Source organism: Dipodomys ordii, unplaced genomic scaffold (assembly GCF_000151885.1).
Source record: "Dipodomys ordii isolate 6190 unplaced genomic scaffold, Dord_2.0 Scaffold5, whole genome shotgun sequence".
Classification (NCBI taxonomy): Eukaryota; Metazoa; Chordata; class Mammalia; order Rodentia; family Heteromyidae; genus Dipodomys; species Dipodomys ordii.
In genome coordinates this window covers 11,381,468-11,394,516 of record NW_012267221.1, presented here as the reverse complement: position 1 = coordinate 11,394,516, position 13,049 = coordinate 11,381,468, and the positions used below count along the sequence as shown (strand labels likewise).

At 35.4% G+C, this 13,049-nt stretch overlaps 1 protein-coding gene across 6 annotated transcripts in view; it reads left to right on the top strand.

Annotated features, from left to right (window-relative positions):
- Baz2b (bromodomain adjacent to zinc finger domain, 2B) overlaps nucleotides 1-13,049 on the top strand; it is a 234,560-nt gene that overhangs the window by 130,798 nt on the left and 90,713 nt on the right. For all 6 annotated transcript variants that reach the window (XM_013029108.1, XM_013029116.1, XM_013029100.1 and 3 more), the window contains exons 4-6: nucleotides 6,017-6,205; nucleotides 10,732-10,896; nucleotides 11,764-11,957. In XM_013029108.1, coding sequence (XP_012884562.1) covers nucleotides 6,017-6,205; nucleotides 10,732-10,896; nucleotides 11,764-11,957 — 548 coding nt within the window. The remainder of the gene's footprint in view (nucleotides 1-6,016; nucleotides 6,206-10,731; nucleotides 10,897-11,763; nucleotides 11,958-13,049) is intronic.

The following is a 13,049-nucleotide window of genomic DNA, read 5'->3' as shown; positions in this document are numbered from 1 at the left end:
AAATAAATAAAACTGTAACTGCATTTCTGCATTTCTGAAATACTAAAATGTCATATTAACTGACTCCAAATATTTATGAGAATATGAGAATAAAAATGAAGATTGAGGAGAAATGCTTTGTCACCATTAACTACAGAATTATTTCTGTTCTTTAATCATAGTTCAGATATATATAACTTACACAGTTTGAATTTCAGAATATTTAAACAGTTTATTTAAGAACTTAATATGCTGATCAATAATTTAAATATTCCATGTACAGAAATTTTGATGGTATTCACTTTATTATACTCCGTCCTTACTATAGTGTTAAAGTACTGATAAAATCTTTGAACTACCTTTTTTTTGATTAGCCATACTAGAAACTGATCTTACAGTGCTATAAAATTATGCTTGCAGTTTTAAAGAAATAAATGAAGACATGCTACAACAAGTTTATGTCTCATTGGAAGATTAAAGGCATTTTTAACATATAAAAAAGCCCACATATATGGAGTTATAATAAGCCTTCTTGATTCTTAGAAAATGGAATAGTCTAGCAAATGTACAATTATTTTGTTTTAATGTGTTTTCTGAACTTAGTGGTAGGAGATTTGGTTCACTGGTAATTTGGGTTCAAAGTATGAGTATTCTGTTTTGTTCTTATGAAAGGAAGAGTCCTTTTCATTAATGTGAATAAAGGTATTTATGATAACCATGCCTTGTTATGAAAGTACTGGCATTTGTGTACTGCTTTTAATCACTGTTTTTGCAAGGCGGGAGCGGTGGTTCTGGGGCTTGAACTCTGGGCCTGGGCACTGTTGCTGAGTTTCTTTTGCTCAATGTAGGCACTCTACCTCTTGAGCAACAGTGTCACTTCCAGCCTCTTTTTTTTGGTAGTTCATTGGAGGTAAGAGTCTTATGGAGTTTCCTGTCCCAGCTGACTTTGAACAGCGATCTGCAAATCTCAGCCTCCTGAGTAGCTAGGATTATAGGCGTGAGTCACTGGTGCCCAGCTTTAATAACTTTTAATTGTGTTCAGAGTGGAATTTCTAAAGCTCTGCTGAGAAGGCTCCAGCTTATTATAATTTGAGAACTTTGACATATATAAAATGTGGACATTGCTATTTATGTATAAAACAAAGTAAAGCAGAATTTGCATTCATGACATGGAAACTATATTTGACTATTATCTGTTAAAAAAGGAATAACCATAGTGTGTAAAAGTATTATTTTATGATATAATTTTTTAGTTTGCATATATATCCTCTTAGAGAAACAAGTTTTCAGTGAAGATGGGTTTTATTTAGGAATGTCTACTGGTAATAATAAGAAAAAAATTACTTTTACAAAAGTGGAACATTCTAACATTCAAACGATGTTGTATTATTTATTGCCTTTAGGTTAATAGAGCCTATTTTGCTTGTATTTTGTTTCATGTAAGAAGATACTGTTGTTTTTATTAGGAGACACTTAAGCCATCACTTGTCTATCTTAAAATTTGTTTTGTGAACAATAGCTTCAAATTTCAAGATAGCTTAAAGCTGAGTGCATTGCCCCAGTAATGGAACCAAAGGTGTAATCAAAACAGCACCCCTACTGATTAAAGCCATAACATAGACATCATTGAATTAACTTCTGACTACCCAATGAGCTGTAGTAACATTGTGAATGACTTTTGCAAGTAGAGCAGAGAAAAAGAAGGGGGAGGATGCTACTTGAGATCGAAAAGATGTTACACTTTCAGCTATTTGGAGAATGGCTCCTGAAACTGGGAGCTATGGCTTAAGCCTGTATTCCTACTTGAGGCAGAGCTCAGGAGACCTCTGAGGCCAGCTGAGCTATAAAAATTCTCTTTTTGACAAGAAATGTACTTATTACCTTACTTGTGTAACTGTAACCCCTCAGTACCTCACCTTGACCAAAAAAAAAAAAAAAAACAAAACTAACTAACTGCTAGATACGATGGTAGATGCCAGTTATTCTAACTACAGAGAAGCCCAATGCTGGAGCAGTACCATGTGCCTGTCATTCCCAGTAATGCTGAGAATCACAAATGGGAGGATTGCAGCTCAGACTAACCTGGGTTTAAATTGAGACCCTATCTCAAAACTAGCTAACCCAAAAAGATACTGGATGTGTGGCCTATCAACCACAAAGCCCTAAATTCAGCCCCCAGGATTTCAAAACGGAAGACTTGATTATTCTAGACTTTTAAAGCAAGGAAAAAATCAAAGAAGTGAAAGCTAGTGTTTTGGAGTTACCCAAAACAGATACAACAAGATCTTTTCTCTGCCAACAGAAACAGAAAAACAGCTTGGTTTGTGGAGTGAAAGTGATTAAGAAATGATTTTTTCCTTCGCAACTTTATTATTATGTGTGAGCGCATGTGTGTGTGTGCATGCTTGCCAGGACTGGGGTTTGAAATGGTGTTCTCATACAATCACTTGTCTTCAATCACTTGGCATCCTATCACTTGAGCCACACCTCCACTTTTGGCTGTTTGATGGCTAATTAGAGATAAGAGTCTGGACTTTGCTATGCAGACTAGTTTTTTTTTTTTTTTTTGTGGGGGGGCAGTCCTGGGCCTCTGACTCAAGGCCTAGACACTGTCTCTGAGCTTCTTCTGCTCAAGACTAGCACTCTACCACTTGATCCACAGCACCACTTCTGGCTTTTTCTGCTTATGTGGTACTGAGGAATCAAACCCAGGGCTTCATGCATGCTAGGCAAGCACTCTACCACTACATTCCCAGACGTGTACAGGCTAGTTTTAAACCTCAGATCCCAGTCTCCTGAATAACTAGGATTTCAAGTGTGAGCGATAGATTGATTTCTCAGTAATTTCCAAAGATAGAAGTTCAGTTTAGCTTGCCTGTCAGGAACACTGACAGCATATTGATTATAGTATGTTTATAAGTAAATGTTCGATTAAGCACATTGAGTCCATGGATTGAACTAATGTTTATATGTAATCAGAAAGAAAAAGAAAAATTGTTTTTAAAATTGCAAACATATTATTAGAAACTTAACTAGATTTCTGAGAATTTTCTAAAGCAAAACTAAAAAAAATCCTAAAAATCTTTCTGATCTGTTACTAGTCATAAAGTGTAGTCTAGAACTGTGCCAATACAAAATTTATCAGTCCTTTCTGTCTCTGTCTCTCTCATTCTCTGTTTCTTGTTCAATACACTGCTTCTCTTTTTAAAAAAATTAATTTTAAAGTATCTTTAAATTTTTGTACAAAGGGGTTTTAATTCAGCACATCAATTTGTGATTACAATGCATCTTTTTCTTTTTCTTTTTTTTTGGTTAGTTGTGGGGCCTGAACTCTGGGCCTGGGCACTGTTCCTCAGAGGTTCAGCTCAAGGCTAGCACTCTACCACTTCAACCACAGCGCCACTTCCACTTTTTCTGCTTATGTGGTGCTGGGGAATTGAATCCAGGGCCTCATGTATGCAAGGCAAGCACTCTACCACTGAGCCACCTTCCCAGCCCTACAATGCATCTTGATCAGTGTCACCCATCCATCATTCTTTACCCCAATCTTAATCCTACCCATCCTCTCAATTTACCTGGTTCTGTTTTTACTTATGAATCTTGAGTATTAAGGCTATATGCCCCTATCATTCTATCTCTTCCCCTTATGCTCCATTCCCCTCCTCCCCAGATAAAACATGTTTCAGCTTCCTGGATTTTCTATTTAGGCTTTGAAGAACAAAAACAATTATTTACTGATCTAGATCAGACACCCAAGTTTGTGTCCTTTCCTTGTTCTTCCATCTGTCAGTTTCTTTGTAAAAACACTTCAAAGATTCTCCCTGTAAGATCTAGTTACTGCTTAATTGTAGTGGGAAGACTACTCTAAAGCAGATCTTTTTTCTTTATAGAATGATGATAGAAAACATACTTGATATAATTTAAGTCCTTTTGGTTAAATTATTTTAAATTTTCTTTTTAAATAAAAGATACCACATTATTTCAGTAAAGAATATAGGGTTTGCCTGAGCACTGTGGTGGAAGCCTGCAGAAAAGTAGAGACTGGATTGCAAGGCCAGCTTAGGCAAATTTATATAGACCCTATTTCAAAACCAGAACAATAATAAAAGGGCTAGGGGTGTGACTCAAATAGCAGAGGCTTTTCCCTTGACTATGTGTGTGGAGGGAAGGGTAAACACCAGGACAGATTTGAGTCAGAACTAAATGATCATTTTGTTTTTTCATTTATCTTATGTTAAAACTAAGTTACAGTATAGTCAGGGTGAGATAAACAGGAGAAAGTACAGAATTCTTACTGTTTTTAACACATAACACAATGATTCCCTTCACAAAAGTAAATTATTTGTTGGATTTGAAACTAGGCTCTTCCCTTCTATATTCCAGGCAGGCAATTTGCTTTTCCACTGAACTACGTTTCCTGCCCTTAGTATGTTTTGAGTAGGTGTCTCAAACTCTTGATCCTCAGCCTTAGCCTCCCAAGTTCTGGAACTTCAGGTGTATACCACCATGACCATCTTCAGAGTAAATGGTTTTGTTTTGTTTTAAAGCTTTACTAGGCTTTGAACTCAGGGCAATATGCTTGCTAATAAGCAGGTGCTCTAATGCTGAGCCACATCTCCAGTTCTTTTTTGCACTGCATATTTTTGTGTAGGATCTTGCTTCCTGCCCAGGCTTGTGTCTGGGCCATTCTCTGCCTATTTTAAGCTTTCCTTCACAACTAGAATAAACAGTTGTACACCACCATATCCACCTATGAGTTAAGAAGGAGCTAATGGGAACTTTTCTGCCTGAGCTCCTTGAACTACAATACCCTCATTCTTAGCTTCCCAAGTGGCTAGGACTGTAGACACTGATCCAAAGTAAGTTCTTGGGAGAGCCTCTGTTTTTGTCATAGGAAGTTTAAAAAGACAACAAATCTTAATTATTTCTTGGAAGTTAAAAGATTTCCAAAGCTTGATCCTAGTGGCCCACACCTATAAATCTTAGCTACTCAGGAGGCTGAGATCTGAGGATCCTGGTTTGAAGCCAGCCTGGGGAAGGAAACTCTGTGAGACTTTTATCTTGAATTAAGCACACAGAAGCCAGTTCAAAGTCAGTCTGGGTCTGTGCAGGAAAGTATATGAGACTCTTATCTCCAAACAAGAAGCTGAAAGTGGAGCTATGGTTCAAGTAGTAGAGTATTAGCCTCTAGCAAAAGAAGCTACGGGGCAGACCCAGGCCCAATTTCAACCCAACTACCAGTACTAGTACTAGCACAATACATAGAGAAAAAGAGAGAGAGCGAGAGGATTTCCATGTGTTTTTTTCCCTGCCAAATCCCTACAAAGTATGAAAAATAATGGTAGTACTAGATTTTCTTTGAAATAAATATGGAGACTGAAAAGTCACACTTGAGTTTATTATATTACATAATATATCAACATTTTTGAATGATGTTTTTAAAACAACCACTTGCAAATCTACTTAATAATTTTATTCATTAATTCCTGTGTTGTACATTATTTTATTAGCTAGCTACTCCCTTTTTGGTATCCTGATATTCTACCCAACTAAAGGTATTTCTGGCACATGGAAACTGGGATCTTATTTGTCTAGAGTGTATGATATTTTGAGGAATGATTTGTAGCAGATTTGGGGCCTATTTTATTGATTTTCTACTTTAGCTTAGTAGTGCATTTGTATTATCCTTTTAATAAGCAAAAATATTTGATATTACACTAATGCACATATATTAACATAAATTTGACCTCACTTCATCGGTCAAATTGTCTTAATGAAAATTATTTACTTGAAACATTAATCCCAAAACTGAGCTTAATAAGATCCTACCACCATTCATTTTCATTTTTACAGTACTATTATGTTTCTCTAATCATCTCATTCAGTAGGCTTTGGAGAATAAAAATTACAGCAAAAAATGTAAAATAAAAATTTCATAGATAAGCAGTTATTATAAATTTAAACTATAAGCGCTGAAACCAGATACGTCTCTTCTGTTTTTATAGTACAACTTTAAGTGTGTTTTTTTCCCTCCCAGGACATTTATTCAGAGCAGCTGGGGACCAACCGTTTAACCTGTCCACAGTGTCGAGTGCCTTCCCAATGGTCAGCCACCCAGTCTTTGGTCTACATTCAGCCAGCTCAGGGCATTCAGAATTTGGTGGTTTGGGGACACTTGGTACACCCACAGCCTTAGCCGCACATCCCCAACTAGCATCTTTTCCAGGTAAACATTATTACAGTGTTCAAGGAAAGGAGGAAAGCTTGAAAATGTTCAAGCAGTAATTTGTATATTAAAGTAAACAATAAAGGGATAGTCTAATGCCTGGTGTATTAAAACTCTTGTGTAAGAATTTTAATCACATACAAAAATATACAACACATTGTATTAGCAGCTCGGTATTCAGGTATTTGACTAGATAAATAAATATTCTCCATGCAATGGAATAATAAAGCCAAGTTTTCCAATGCATTTTGTTTAAATATAGCATCAGAAAAGTAAGTCCATGTTATATAAGTGTAGGGTTTGAGTTTTTCAGATTAATTTCAGTTTTTTAAAATATTAACTTCGCTGGGGCATGACTCAAGTGGTAAAGCACCTGCCTAGCATGGGTGAGGACTGAATTCAAATCTTCCCCTTCCCCCAAAAGCCAGGAGTAAAATGCAATTCATGTTACTTGTAGATGGACGTTCAAAGCACCATGTTTTATTATACTCAAATATCTTATCAGCAAATGAATAGGTAAATAAAATGTGGAAAATCTAAATACTAAGATATAATTCTAACATCTTGGCCTGTTTTCTCACCAGCAAAATGATAATAATATAAATACGAATAATAATAACATCAACACTAATAATACTTGCCTCCAGGGTGCTTGTGAAGATGTGGTCTACAGGGTCTGGCATACATAACTAGTCCATAATTGGTAGTTATCATTATTTTCTCTTGTCTACTTTGATGGTTAATAAATTACCAACTGCTTCTTTAAAAGGAAATGAGTGTCTGTTTAAAGTCAATGCGGAAAGGGTTGATGGTTAAATGTGTATTTTGGAAAACCAAGCCTAAATATTTTCTTTAAAAATATTGATAGGAATTTATTTTATTCTGCTTTTTGCATCATTGTTTAACAAGATGAACATTCACAGATATTTCCTGAAATAGAAGAATCCTAAATAAAAGTCAATGCAGGCATTAATAATAATAATAGTTCATTGTAGTACTGTTTTGACCATTTCTAAAACTGTAATACTGTATTACTAAAATGAAATACTTTCTGCACTAGACTAATGATTTAGCAAATATAAAAAATTATTTATCTGGGCTTTAGTAAATTTGATGCTTCCATAAAGTACATAATTTCCCCACCCTACATTCAGTATTAGGTTCAGTGCACTAGAACAGTTGTTTCAGAATATACTAACCATGTCGTTTATGTTGCTTTTCATTCTGGGAGGAAATACAAGCAAACAATTATAAGATGGAGTCTTTATGATAAAGAGTATGGCTACATTAGCCAACTTCTTTGCCAAATGAACTGCAATATGCTTGGTTTTGAGAGGACTAGTGCAATAACTTGTTTAAATCTCTATAATTTACTCTATAAAGGGTAAGCAAAAAAAAAAAAAAAGAAAAAGCCAGAAAAAAAAATAAATAAAGGGTAAGCAAATTGCCAATTTAAAAAATTGTAAATAAAGACACAGGAACACATTACTAGCATTTTTAAGTAAGGAATAATTTTTTTTGTCAGTCCTGGGGCTTGAACTCAGGCCCTGAGGCACTCTCCCTGAGCTTCTTTTGCTTAAGGTTACCTACCACTTAAGCCACAGCACCACTTCTGGCTTTTACTGTTTATGTGGTAGTGAGGTATCAAACCCAGGGCTTCATGCATGGTAGTCAAGTACTCTACCACTAAGCCACATCCCTAACCCCTAATTTGTTTTTAAATTTCATGCCCTTCCAAAGTATTATTCATCTCAGTTTAAACCAAGAAATAGAAAATTATTTAATAATACATGTTTAATTTATATTGAAATAATATTTCATGGTAATTTCTTTTAAAATAATAGTTATTGATTGATGAACTTTAATGCTATAATACCATGAATTTTTATGATGTGTCTAGTTCTTCCAGCTGTGAATGTTTTTAAAATTCTGCCCGATCAGAGTGGGATATGGTGGAGCATACTTATAATCCTAATGCTGGAGAGTCTGAGGCAGAGGATTGCAAGTTTAAGACCAGCCTGAGTACATAGTGTGTTCCAGGCCAGTTTGGACTACCTTCTGAGAACCTGTTTCAGAACAACAACAAAATAATCTGTTAAATCTATGTTCAATTGATATTCAGTGTATTCTCAGAAATATTATAATCTTTCCAGTGAGAATGATTAATGTTGATATATGCTGTTATCTCATTTGAATATGCTTAGAGATTCATCATGTACTGATTTGTATCATCCTTATTTTGCATTCTTCATTTTATCAACAAGCTAGTTTGTGATAACTTTGAGTTTTTATTTTCCTAAATTTGTAAGATAAGTAAACTTGTCACTTTGTAAAAATGTATCTCCTATGAAATAATACCAAACATTTGTAAAGTTTATCTTCAAAAGCTGAACAATGTTCAGCTCTTTAATTCACTTGTTATCTACTTTCCTCTGTGGTGCCACCTTATTTATAACATTTTCCTATTATCTGCTCTAATTTCTACTGCTGACTTTTTTTTTCTCCTAAACATAGGGCAAGGGCTCTGTCCCTGAGCTGTTTCGCTCAAGGGTTAGTGCTCTATCTCTTGAACCACAGCTCCACTTTTTTTGGGGGTCGGGGTCCAGTCATGGGGCCTGAACTCTTGGCCTGGGCGCTGTCCCTCAGCTGTTCAGCTCAAGGCTAGCGCTCTACCACTTGAGCCACAGCGCCACTTCTGGCTTTTTCGCTTATGTGGTGCTGAGGAATCCCAGGGCCTCAAGCATGCAAGGCAAGCGCTCTACCACTGAGCCAGCTCCGCAGCCTCACTTCCCACTTTTGATAGCTAATTGGAGATAAGAATTTCACAGGTTTCCTTCCTCAGATAGCTTCCAACTCCCATCCTCAAATCTCAGAATTATGAGTAGCTAGGATTACAGGTGTGGACATGAGCTGGCTGGCTATCATTCTACTTTTTTACTCCCTATGAGCCTTGAACTCTGGGCCTGGGACCTGAGTTTTTGTGAGCCACAACTCCACTTCCAGTTTTCTGGTGGTTAATTGCAGATAAGAGTCTCAGGAGTCTCAAACTGGCTTTGAACTGCAATCCTTATATCTCAGCCTACTGAGTAGCTAGGATTACAGGTATGAGCGACCAGTGCTCAGCCATCATTCCACTTTTAAGAGCCAGATTTCAATATTAGATAATGAAACTTTGCATTCCTTTCCATATTATTTTCAATCATATTAAAAGGAATTTTTTTCTAGAGCAACATTAAACATCCTATACTATAGTACATTAACTAATACTGAGTTTCTCTCATGTAGTATTATGTTTTTTCATGAAGTATTGCAATTAAAGAAAAATATACATATTTTTGGAAGATTGGCATGAAAATTACAGATTTTGAATTTATGGAATTAGCAAGTTGGAGATTGATGCTAGGATTTTATTTAAGGCTATACAAAACTATTCAAATCTCTTCTTACTTTACCCTTGCTTGAAAAATGTATTCTATAAAAATTAACCCTTATCCTTGTTTGGTGGCAAATGCCTGTACAGAACCCCATGTATTTGGGAGACAGAAGTAAGAGAAGAGTGTTTAAGGTTGATAAAGTTAACAAGACATTATCTTCAAAATAAATACCAAAAGGACGGAGGTCTTGACTTAGGTAGTAGAGGCTTTATCTCCCATGCATAAATTATTTAATCTTAGTCACACACACTCACACACTCACAAGCTGACTTCCTTCATTATTAAAGTTTTAACTATGAACTGTTGCTTGAATATCTGAAGAATATATATCAATGATTTTTTTCTACCACTTTTAGTTATTTTGTGTTGATAAATTATTGTCATCTATAATTTATGTGGAAAATTATAAAAAAATAACTTTATTTTAATGGAAAAAACTTTACAGATTTTCTATTTTAATGTAAAATTATTTGTTTGTTAAATCTGCATTGACAATTTATTTCTTAAGACAAAAATAGGTTTATTGATTTTGCTTTGTTTTTTGGTTCACTGTACAATGCTTTCTTCCATTGAAATATGCTTGATTACAGAAGTCTGGTAGTATTGTGAAATGATCTGGTTTATCAAAACCCTGGTGTAGTTAAGTTATATATATAATTTGAAGAAACTCTCACATAAGTTGTAGATCTAAGCTTAAATTCGAAAGCCTTAAAATAATATATAGACATCAATATTTTCCTTATCCCTTTAGAAAATATATATGTGTCATCAAAGATTCCATTAGTTCTTTTATATGGTTTTCTGTTTCATTTTTAAAACTATGGAATACCTTTTGTTCTTTTTAGCTTGAATCTAGCAAGCTGCAAAGTGAAGCTCCTTGAATCTGGCCTAATGAGAAGAATAATGAGGGTACCAGTTTAAATTAGCTGTTCCCAGCTAGAACGATGATGGGAACTACATGAACTGCATAATTCTTTTACAAGGAAAACTGGGGGCAGGGGGAAACAATCATGAATGAAATGTAGAAAGCAGTAACTAGAATGAAGTAGAAAGGTCATTCAGATATTTTTCTCTGGCTGATTTGATTTTGAGGTGCAGAATGGTGGCGAACAGCAGACGTTCATACTCGTCCCGCGGCACCCTACTTCCCATCACTACTCGGAATTCCACCACTGTTTGCTCCTCCAGCCCAGAATCATGATTCTTCATTCCATTCAAGGACTTCAGGAAAAAGTAACCGAAATAGTCTTGAAAAAGGTACACAGTTAATATGAATGAAGTACTATTAAATCTTCCATTCCAGTACTGATTTTCAGTGTAGTTCAGGTTTAATCATTTTTTTTTACAGCGTGTGCTACACAGCTTCACCATCTTGCTTAATTGGGATAGTAATTCTCTGAGATTAGAACGTGTCTTATTTTTCAGCCTTACATAGCTTCTCAATACTGCTTAATTACTGATGTTCAGTCAGAATTAGAACCTATTGCCTTTTCCTGTGTAACTCATTTGTTTCCCTATTTTCAATATAGCATAATATCAATATTTCTATCTAATATAATATGCAATATAATAGCTATCTCATCTTTAATTTCAACTAATATCCTAAATTTTGTTTTTAAGTAATACTAATATTTCTGCAATTGGTAACAATTATTTGAATGTCATTTGAAAATTATAATAGTATTTAAGGTGATTTTTTTTAACTTTAGTGTTTTGGGAAGTTTACTCTAAAAAGGAAATAATTTACTTTTTTGGTGTTTCTACAATTTTTTCATTAAAGTAACATTCATATAAATTAATATCAGGCTTCCTAAAGTGAATAATTCAGTGCTACTTTCTGAATTTACAGCAATATATAGTCACTATCTCTCTTACTGTAAAACACTACCTAACTTTAAAAAAAAATTCCCCTCACCATTAAACACCTGTTCTCAAGCCCTATTTCTCAAGCCCCTGCCAACTTCTACTTTGCATTCTATCTCTATAGATTCACCTACTTCCGTTTTGGCTTCTTCCATTTACAAGGCTCTGGAGTTTAACCTACATTGTATACTTATCAGTACATAATTCCTTTTTATGAGCAAACTATTCCATTACGTAAACACAATTATTTTTGTCTTCAAGGTATAAATGGTTCAGTTAATGGAAACAGTACATCATCTGTAATTGGTGTCAACACATCTGTACTAGCCACTACTGCTTCAAGTTCCATGGGACAGACTAAAGGTACCAGTTCAGGTGGTGGAAATCTAAAATGTAATCAGGAACAAAGCAAAAGTCAGCCTTTGGATGGTAGGGCTGACAAAATCAAAGATAAGGTAAGTTATTCTTTGAAGAACAAATGTAAAATGTATATGTATAATTTAAACATTTTAAAGCTCAAATCACGATAACCTATAAATTCATTTACTAGCAAGTTTCTGATTTGTAGATGTATATTTTTATGGCACACTGCTAATATTCTAAATCTTGACCACTTAAAACTAATAAAGACAGTGATGGTGAGTTAAAAGTGATCAGATATTGATCCCCTCGCTTTGTGTATGGTGCTGTACCCCTGAACTACACTCCTAGCCCCAATAGGTAAAACTGGATTGAGAGCTTAGTAGCTACCGCTCTGCTCTACATGCTTTGTGTAACATCTTTCAGTTTTTCCAGCATTCTAAATGAGAAATGAAAATAAGGAAATAATACCAAAATAATTTGCAAATGGCTGAGTGGGGATTTGAAACCAAACAAGTTGACAGTAGAGCCTATGAACTTCGGAGAAAACCAAACTAAACAAAAAAAAGATGAAAATTATTTATTATGGAAAATTTCAAATGACATAGAATAATCCTCTGTACTTTTCTTCTTGGTTCAGCATTTTCTTTTAGCTACAGGTGGCTCTCTGCTAGTGGTGGTGAAGAGAGCCTGTAGTGGTCAGGGTCTCAGTGGTACCCACCCTTCTAGTGAGCTTCAACTGGCATCCCAGTAAGCAGCTTCTAAATAAAACTTGATGGAAAACTACTGGGGTACTTTTCTAGCTAATTGTATTGACACCTCATCTGACAGGTTCCTAGCCCAAGTTTTTCTTTGTTTTTCCTGTCTTTTATGCCAGTCTTGATCTGTCATACCTCATTGAGCCTCTCTACCATCCACCAAGCCATAATCATATCCTCTCCAATAAAATGTGAAGCTCAGCCTTTGAGTCAGTTGGCGTTGGAGGAAAGAGGCCATTTTCCAAGATGGTCTTTATTTTGGTACTCTATCTCAGCCCTATAGAAAACGAGCTGTTTTCTGTTTCTACTATTCCTGTATTTTTTAAGAAGAGATTTCTTGGGCTGGGAAGGTGGCTCAGTGGTAGAGCGCTTGCCTTGCATGCTCGAGGCCCTGGGTTCGATTCCTCAGCACCACATAAGCAAAAAGAA